The sequence below is a fragment of the Dermacentor andersoni genome, chromosome 2, assembly GCF_023375885.2.
Source record: "Dermacentor andersoni chromosome 2, qqDerAnde1_hic_scaffold, whole genome shotgun sequence".
In the NCBI taxonomy this organism is placed as follows: Eukaryota; Metazoa; Arthropoda; class Arachnida; order Ixodida; family Ixodidae; genus Dermacentor; species Dermacentor andersoni.
The window spans coordinates 135,692,265-135,702,307 of NC_092815.1; the positions used below are offsets into that span (position 1 = coordinate 135,692,265).

General features: G+C 50.5%; 1 protein-coding gene across 1 annotated transcript in view; it reads right to left on the reverse strand.

Annotated features, from left to right (window-relative positions):
* The window catches only part of LOC126540672 (uncharacterized), a 163,909-nt gene extending 154,024 nt beyond the window's left edge, over window positions 1-9,885 (reverse strand). Inside the window, exon 1 of the mRNA XM_050187508.2 lies at window positions 9,818-9,885. Coding sequence (XP_050043465.1) covers window positions 9,818-9,842 — 25 coding nt within the window. The 5' untranslated portion in view covers window positions 9,843-9,885. The remainder of the gene's footprint in view (window positions 1-9,817) is intronic.
* Window positions 9,886-10,043: the final 158 nt, after the last annotated feature.

Here is a 10,043-nt window from a genome sequence, read left to right on the forward strand (position 1 = left end):
CGCGCGCATCAACTGCCTTTCGGCGCCTCTTCCTCCCAGCAAGCCCGGCGCTATCGCACGCGCGCGCCTTTCCCCCGGCAGTGGCGGCAACTTCCGGTGCTTGCCGCTGCAGAGAGGCTTCGCAGAGGAAAAAGTCATCAATTCTCAGCGGTTGCCCGGGTGGAGGGGCATAGAAGAGACGGTTACTTTTCGGCGTTGGACTAACTTCGCGACCGACCGAGGAGACACAACTCGCACGAATTGCGTCTCGGGTATCAGGCGCGAAGCACGGACCTTCGAGACGTCGGGGCAATTACGCTGATTCGGACGGAACCGATGGTTCGTTTGCGCAAAAAAATATTCAGTAAGATTTCTCAACAAGATTCGCAAAGAACACTCGTTCATGCGCGAAGTACGAAAAAAGAAGCTGGTTTTCGAACGCTACACAAAGAAACGTGGGCGGCGAAATATTTGTTGGAGCGATTTCGATCTGCAGTTTGACCCGCCGTGGTTGCTCAGTGGCTATGGTGTTAGGCTGCTGAGCACGAGGTCGCGGGATCGAATCCCGGCCACGGCGGCCGCATATCGATGGGGGCGAAATGCGAACACCTCCGTGTACTTAGATTTAAGTGCACGTTAAAGAACCCCAGGTGGTCGAAATTTCCGGAGTCCTCCACTACGGCGTGCCTCATAATCATAAAGTGGTTTTGGCACGTAAAACCCCATAATTTAATTTTTAATCTGCAGTTTGTCGTACGAAGCCTCCACGAGTTGCGCGTGTCCGGTGACAAGCAACTTTAGCCAGTTCGGTTTACTTTCAAAAGTTTGCTACGGGAAGCACTCGTGTCCGTGAAGCGCTTGCCCAATATCGTAGGGTTGAAAAAAATAAAAGAACTGTGCAGACGTGGGTCACGGGCAGCGGATTTCACTTGTATCGCAGCAAAAGTGGGATTCACGTGCCTCGCGATGCTCCAGGTGACTGACTATACGCTCACACCAAACTCGCCACGTACATACGACGCGATGATGCGTGCTCAAAATAGCGGTAAAAAAAAGGTGAGCTATTATACAAAGCGCCTGTACAAGTGGTGGTCACTACGCCAGCACTGACGAATGAGCTCTGCTGTCGTTACAAGCGAATGATGCGACATAAAACGAGCGCACACATAGCAATTCTAAAACACTAACCAAAAAAAAAAAACAGTGGAAGAAGAAAAAAAACAAAAGAAAGAAAGAACACCCCAGCCAGAGGAGTACGAAACCAAAGGGCGCGTCGGTTGCATCGTTTCCTTGAAGTATCACACTTTGTCTGTGACCTCCTTCGTGAATGAGGGGAGAGTAGCACACCCCAGCATTACTTAACGTGCTGACTGTGTACCGCAGGCGGTTTCGGTAAAGCTTACTCCACTAAAGAGGGACCTGCACCGAATAAAAAGTGGGTGGTCGACGAAAACAAAGCACAGCTATCTATAGGGCCTTAACCAGGCTATCACTTATCTTGCCAGTGATTGTTATCACTGATGTTGTTCTACGCCGCTCTGACTCACTCTCTGTGTCCAGGAGAGCCCCACGAAGAAGATATCTCGAGTTCGTACAGGCACACTGTCTCACAGAAAACTTCGCGATGCTAACGTATACGAACCTCCCACGCGATCTAACCGCGTGGAAAAGATGGCAAAGCTAACTTGCTTGGCGCGCGTTGCGGCTTTCTTTCGTATTTAGTCCCCATATTTTTATTCGACGGTAGCCAAAATTGATTACAAGAAAAAAAAAGAAAGAATTCCACGCCTAGAGTGCATACGGCGATGCGATCACTGCCTCCGCCGACGTCTACGGGAGGGCGGGCGAGGGTATGCGGACGCTTATCCCGCGTCTCCTCCGCCGCGCAGCCATGCACCCAGCCACGGGCGCGATCGATGCCACGGCGAGGTTTTTGCCCCCGAAGTCGTTCCCGCCTGGTCACCGGCCGCGGCGGCGCAAACGCGCGCCGGCGCAGCCCCCCCTCTCGCGCTGCGCACGCACGTCTGGGTCGTGGTCAAGTTTAATCAATGCCCGGCACCAGCAGCAGCAGCTTGGCCGCCGAGGACTGGCTCTCTCTCTCTCTCTCTCTCTCTCTCTCTCTCTCTCTCTCTCTCGTATGTAGGTATATAACGGGACGTCAGCGAGTCACGGGATTCCCCGGCGCGCGAGGTGCATGGTGGCCGCCGTTTTGGCCGCGGAAGTTGGGCGCATTTCTTCCTTTCTTTTTTATTTGTTGGTATACATTTTTGCCATTTCTGCAGCGACAGCACGCGGGACGTATATTCCCGATGGCGTGGCGTGGCTGTCTCTCCGATAATGGATGGGGAAGCGCGGAAGCCGCCACGGCGCGAACGCGCCGAATGTCATTACACACGTTTCGCGCCTACCTGCCGGTAATGCCCTCGGTGACAGAAGAGCGGGCATGGTGGTATCCAGGAGGAAGGCATTACGCCGGGAAGACGGCTTAAATAGCGGCCGCCGCTAATGTGGGAGGGGAACACATCGAGCGAGTTTCGGCCGATGCGAGAGGCCTGCCCGAGTCGCGGCAGGACGGCAGAGGTGGGCTGTTTGTGTAATCGTTTAGTGTACACGTGGTGGTCACGCTGCGTATAGTCGGGAGAGAGATGTGTACAGCTCTACTCGCCATGTCAGGCGCGGAAGTCACTGTGGCGGAAAAAAGAAGGGTCACTCGGGAATATTGGGGGCGCTTTAGCAAAGCGCTCGTTACTCTACCATGCCGATGCCACACCGACCAGTTATCATCTGAGCGCGCGCGGCACAGAGCGGCTAGGACGCTCGCGCAGCTGTAGTTATCGGTCTCTTAAAATGCTCGAACACGCCAGTAAGGAATGTCAGGAACCATTCGAGAGTCGTACGTTACAACACCAAGACAAAAGAACTCTCTCTCTCTCTCTCTCTCTCTATACTGACGGCTCCTTACCGGCCAGCATTTGACGGCATGCACGAACCAGCTTGCAACCAGCTGTACCGAAAAACTGCACGTTTGTTCGCCATTTCGACTAATATTCTTTGCGAAGTAACTGTTTAAAAATTGAGCCACATCGATCTCATTGCCCGAGAAATTTCGCGCCACGCAATACAGATCTTGTTATTTTATTTATTCATTTATTTTGTCCGCACAAAGGAATGTGACAGTATACCGCCATCACCCGTCTACAACTACACTTGCGCGCAGTATACGTATACGCACCCACGTTACTATCGGCGCATTCAGGTAACACAGCATCCGATGCTTGCCGAGCAGCGATGACCACATATGAGCGACAGTAATTGAGCAGGGCGGGGGGGGGGGGGGGGGGTATTCTGTAAGAGTCCACCTAGTGGACTGTTCATTTCAACCGCCGCTGATTGGCTGGAGCCGCTCGTCTCCTCCTCGCTCGCATAATTCCATCCAATCAGCAGCGGCCGAAATGGACAGTCCACTATAGGTGGACTCTTACAGAATACCCCTCCTGGGATACAACACGACGGCGTTGCATATGCAGGTCAGCTGACGCGCCGCTTGTGATAATATTTGTTTACTCGCGCGGCCTTTCCGTTGCTGCCGGGGGCACTCGTGTATCATACGCGTCAATCTATAAATAGCACTCGTTCGCGCGAACTGCGAGATGACATCACGCGCGCGCGTCCGGATGAGCCTTCGTTCCGGCGCCGCGAGCAGCAACAGCTTTGAAACACAACGCAGCGCTGCATGGGGTTCCGTTTCCGGGCTCATCGCGACGCCTGTGTGAGAGCGCAATCGCCCGGTCTGTGAACCTGGCAGAGGAGAGAGAACGCGGTTAGTAATTCGGTATTATATAAAGCGTTTAAAATCTAACATTATTCAATCACTAATTATAATTAAGTGCTATATTAAGGATTCCAAATTTACATATTTTTTTCTTCTGTAAATGCAGCGCAAACTTTGCAGAAAAAAAAGGAAGCAAGAACAACTTGTAACTTGTATAGCATGAATATCTAAGCCATTTCAGGCCAGTCGTCATAATTACAAAGATTCACTGGCATATACTGATATTTTTCTGTATAGGTTAACGCGCTATGTCGTGAAAAGAACTGAACTATTTGTCACGGGTCATAAGTGGAGAGCCTTCTAATGCAGTAAGGAAGGCGCATTAACAGCGGTGATACAGAGCAACCCGTCGAACTTAAATGATAATAATAATAATAATAATAATAATAATAATAATAATAATAACCTGGTATGGGACACCTCTTAAATTATAACTTTCTTTTGCATTACTTTATTTACTAAAGTGGCTTAGGATATCATTTTGTTTAGCAGATGTTTACGCTTATATTCAGCGCTATGTTCCAATACTTGAGGTGCCCAACAACATTGTAATTTATATGTTTGCGATTCAAGCAATAATTAAAAAGTTCGCTAATTAAAAGTAATTAAGTAATACTTCGTGATGAAAAAAAAATACTGGCCGTAAGTACATACGGCTGCTATGCAGTCGGTACGACTTCTCTAGAGCTCTTGGGTATGTTTAAAATCTTGGTGCAAGTTAGCTGGGACACCCTGTATATAATCTCCAAAGAATATAATCCATCTTCCGTGTATTTCATTTAACACTCTGCACTCGCCATTTTCCTGTCAGGAAAGCTGTATGCCACCGGGCGCAGAGTTAAAGAAAGGAAATTGTACGCAAGTTAGATGACGATTATTGTTTGAAGACGCGATGAACCTCGAAGGGTGCAAGGTTACCTTAGGGAGTATCACGGCTCCACCCGGAAAAGAACGGTCAAATATAGGAGCAAATCCTACTCTCTCGGGCCACACGTTTTGCTTCGAACGAAGGTAAACAGCGCACGAATCACGTGTCGCGGAAATGTATAGTTCCGGAATACTTCGGAAATAACTGTCGTTGCGTGGCGCCCCGCATACATCGGTATACTGGGGTCGCTTTTTCAGAGTACATCTCTGCGGCAGTTAAATTTGTATATGCGCCTTTACAGTGACCTACATAGATTATCGATACTACTGACCCTGCTGATTGCACGGACACATAGCTATGCGCTTCGAAGGCGAGCAGTCATTTGTCCTACTCCCGTGTCTCGAAATGTGAGAATTGGCAACGTAGCTCCCGCGATAAAATCGCACGCAAAAAAAAAAAAAGGAATCCATACTTTATATCGTCGTAATGATTGCGACGTCTCCTGTGTTTCGCTGCCTATCACAATCAGTTTCGCAGTACGTAACCCCCCCCACCCCGAATTTTCAGCCACTGTGCTTTAATACACCCCCGACTACGAGATGAAGACCGAATGGTTCATCCTGCTTTTCTTTTATCGCCTCTTTAAAATGTTTTTAGAAACTTCTGGTTAGCAGGTTTTGCCGAGGTTAGACAGCTAGCTTTGGGTTTTGGAACGCCCATCTGTACTCCTATAGGCTAGCAGCAATCCGGTGTAGTTGTTGCATTCTTGACCCGAGCCTTCCTAAATTTCGAGATTTATCTCTGCTATTCATTACTAATTCCTACCTGTCTGTAATTCCGAAATTCCTTTCATTTTTGTTGCCTATATAGATGACAGTTTGCGAACAGGCGCTGTATATTTGCAGTCCTTCGAATACTACATTTGTGGTATATCTGCTTCAATAAGTTGTCCATAACGAGTTGAGATGACATCAGCAAAAGCAACGATGAAAGAAAAAAAAAGGGGGGGAGGGGTCAATCGTGATCTCAACGGCCGAAAGAAAAATATGATATTAACAATATCTTGAGAATCTTCAACACATCCGGCACACCGAATTGAGTGCCGCGTCAACCCTTGCACGCATCGAACTAAAAACTGCAAGCAAGCTTCGTTCGATGCGGGTTAAACCGATGAATGCGGATGTGTAGTCAGTATGAAAAAAAAAAAGAAAAGAAGGAGTAATTTGCAAGAACGTTCTAACTGTAGTTGTTCCCAGCGCCCATCCACCGTTACGTGCGAATTACCAGGGCCACTGAACTTGGCGAATTGAGCACGGTGCATCGGCTCACTACAGCGGCCAACAATATTCAACGCAGAGCTGCCGCCGCCAGCTCGATAAATACTAGGCGACGAAAGCAGTCGGCTCACAGAGGTAACAAAACCGGGGGTGGAAAAGAGGAAAAGGAATGGTTGTCAGGGAAAGGGGGGGGGGGGGTCGCAAAACTCAATTTGCACGGTGACACGTTTTGCCGCGCGACAGACAAGGCTACATAAGCCGGGCGGATGAATAAATAACTGGGGAACTATGCGGTGTGCGTGTGTGCCCGAGTGCGTGTAGAGAAAAATAAAATAGAAAAGAGAAGAAGGGAGCTCGGGGAGCGTAATTGGACAGAACACTCGTCGTCGCGGCGGTGGAATTTGTCAGCCAGAACAGAATTGAAACGCGCAAAAGGAAGCAAACGACATCAACCCTTTTAATTCCACCCCGAGAAAAAAAAGAATAAAACAAACGGCACAATTCGCTCAGACTTCGACACGGAGCACCATCGCAGTCCTGCGTCACCCTCAGGCGAAGGCAGTAACCGAGTCACGTTGGACTTCCCGCGGCCCCTCCTCCTCCCTCACCTCCTTGCCGCCACACCCTTTCGTTCGAAAAACGCCGAAAGGTGAAAACAAGCGGTGCAAAAAAAAAAAAAAAAAAGAGTGGAGGATAGTGCATGCCAAGAAAGACATAAAAAACAAACCGTGCAAAGGAAATCCGCCCGAAGTCAAGTCAGAGCCAACTCAATCGTATAAGCCAATAGAGATCGGAAGAAGGCGGCAGCAAGCGTAAGTTAATAGGCGAAAGGAAGGATAGCAAGGGTTTCGAGGGGCGGGCAGGAGACACAAGCAAGCGAGCAACAGCGCGGCTCAAGTGTGGGCTCAATATCGCAATTCTATTTGAGAGTTAACGCACGGTGGATCTGTCTGCCGCTACTGTGCGCCTTCTTGTTCCTCTTTTCCCTACCGAAATTCAGTTTGGGCTAGAAAGAAAGAAATAATTAAGGAGGGTTGCTGTCTCCTCTTCGGGGAATCACTCATTTCTTTTTTTTTCTTTAGAAGGTGCGTGTGGGTTGGTGGAGGTGGGGGGAGGATGTGTTAGAAAAGAAGAAACAGTTGGAGCAAATGAAAGATTTTATTATTATGGCACAACCAGCGAAGAGGAGAACGTAAGGATTCGAGGCAAAAGCACTGGAAGAGGTATTGTGCAGACGACGCTGGAAAAGATGCACGACAGCCTAACGCTCTCGCGGTGGAAAGAGAGAGGTCTAATCTCACATCTGGAGGCAAGAGGAACAACAGCTACAGAAAAAGATAACGGAGCGCTACTCGCAGTACAGTTCGCGATGTGGTAAAACGAGGAGAAACGACCGAGAACGGCTGTGCGGGAGAGAGGTGGGGAGCAGAGAAACAATGCTCAGGAGATGAAGATGAGGAAGACCGAACCAGAACGTACGACGGCACGAGGCGATAAATATAAAGTCGGGAGGCGGAAGGGTGCTAGGGAACGTCGGCTCCGTCGCTTGGGGAGAACGCCTAGGGAGTGCGGGAAAGGGGAAGGTGTAGGAGCGGGGGCGGGAGAGACGCGTGCCCTGAGCAGCATTGGTCTCCTCTCTTAACACCGCGCCTGCTGCTTTCCATAAAGACGAGGGAGAACGAGCGCTTTTTGCGAAACGTCCATGCCTCTCCTCCAGCGCGGCCTAGCTACGCCTTCCTTCTTCCATCCCGGACGCCGCCTGCCTCTGGCAGTCTCCCTAGCTCTCTGGTCGGGGAAAAATCGATCCGACGCCCGGCTGGTGCTAGTACGCAGTCAGGAGCTAGACAGAGCGAAATGGAGAGGGACCTCTCCTCACGCTGTTGCCGGCACCCCCTGTCGCTCAGCTAAACAACATAAAGGCAAAAGGAAAGACGGCACTAACATTTTGCAGCCACCTCACCCCTGCCGCATAGCCTGTGCGAGCAGAGTTGCAGCAGAGGCAAAACGAGAAATACGCAGCAAGACCGCTCATAACAACAGCGCAGAGAGGAATGGGGGCTTTCACCTTCCCTTTTGTTTCCCTCTCGCTCCCTCCCTCTATCAGAGAAAACGCTCTCGCTCCATTCTTTCCTCTCTGCTCCCCTCCCCCTCCATCAACCCAAAACCGAACTCGCATCCTCTCGCCTCTTGCCGCCGCCGCTCAGCGCAAACACACAAACTGATCGCGGAAGATTTCTTTTTAACCTTCCTTTTTTTCCCCTCCCGTTCACCGCCACTTCATCCATACATGCCTCCTCCTCGGACCAAAGTGCAAACCAACACTAAGATAAACAAGAGTATGCAAGAAAAAAAAGAAAATGACCAAGAAAAACGGGAGCGAAAACTGCCCGCAGTTTCGAGGAGAGGAGGTACGTCACAGAAGACTGAGGGGAGGGAAGCTAGAGAGAGAGAGAGAGTGACTCGCTTACTCGTCTCTCCTGGGTCTCCCTGGGAAGACCGCTCTCCCTTCCCTTTCCCTAGGAATCCCACTTGCCAGCTCCGCGTCCTCTCCCTTTGCCCTTAACCTTCCCCGTCCATCTCCACCCCCACCGCTTGCCTTCGCTTCCCGTGGGCCCCACGCGTCTACTCCCGTCTACCCTCGCCTCTGTCATCCAACGTCTTCCTCTTTTCCTCCTTTCCACACCGCTATTACTCCTCCTCCCCGCGCCTCCCGGCGGCAGAACGAACAAACACCACCGCCTCATCCGAAAAAGTGCCGGCGGCCGACGCCGCCGACGAAGAAATGTCCGAACACAATATGGCTTGGGCGTGGTCCATCTCTTCGGGGGCCTTGCGCGCGCACAGCACACACCACACACACACACGCCGCCGCTTGCACGGATGGCTTCCCAATTGGGCGCCGGTCAACAATCGGCGGCGCCTCGTCCAGGCCTCGAATTTGTTCGCGAGGTCTTTCCTCCGATGGGGCGGTTCCTCCTTGACGTCTTTCCTCTTTCGCTTCCGCTGCACTGTCGCAGGAGTCACTCCGGCACTCAAGTCTCCCATGTAGCAGACGGCGGCTGTTTCCTCTTCAACGGTCCCACAAGTCCGCGCATCCACATGTGCGCGAGTTTAAAATCTGCGAGCGCAATGTTATTCTAGCAAGCGAGTGCGAAAAAAATAAATAAAAAGCCTAGACAGAGGGTCCACCGACTGAGCAAGCATGTAACACAATAAGCGTTTCGGTTCAGAAAAACGATAAAATGAACAAGAGAAAAAAAATCTTTTATCCATCGAGAAACGTGGAAAAGCCCACGAGTCACCACCGTACACATATGCCATGTTTAAGCTCGGCACCGTTTTATTACGCCGAGCTCAGCACACGATTTCCGATTTCATAGCACGCAACACCTGAACATAGAGAACCAACTACCGCGCGTTCAGAGGGCGCGCCCACTAGGTTCCAAAACCGAAACGATATGTTACCGCGCGCACAGAGCGGAGGAAAAAAAAAAATTTTTTTTCTTAGGGTGGCATTGTACCACCGCCGCATGCATACGAACGCACACCTTAGACTTTGCTTTCGGAACAAGACCAGAGCAGCAAGAACTGCTGCTTTTCGCAATGTGACGGCGAACGCTTCGCGATGACAGCTCCCGGCGTGACTCGGACGGGGAGCGCGCACAGCGCCGGCGCCGTCATGCAGGAGTAGCGCGAGCAGACGCTTCATCGCATTGCTGCAAGATGCGTGCGCTTTAAGTGACGCAAAGAGCTTATAAAAGTTGGCGAGACGATTACAGTTCTCCGGTGCAGGCGTTGGGAGTCTGAATATCCTCGGTTACTGCAAGAAAAGCGATAGAGAAACGAGAGATTGTCACTCACGAGGAGTGTCGAGTCCTGTCGCCATGGTAGAAGCAGAAGACGCTTAGCCGGTTAGCCTCGAGCGCTGCACCGAGCGCTTTTATAAGGACTGCTACTCTCGACACCAATGCTACCTCTAGTCACGCTGCAAACAGTTAACGCTAGCTTATATATGCCAGCAATTCAGTTTACTTTATAAACAATTAACTTAACTACTGGCCGAGTCTAGTAACATCAATTCAGTTTA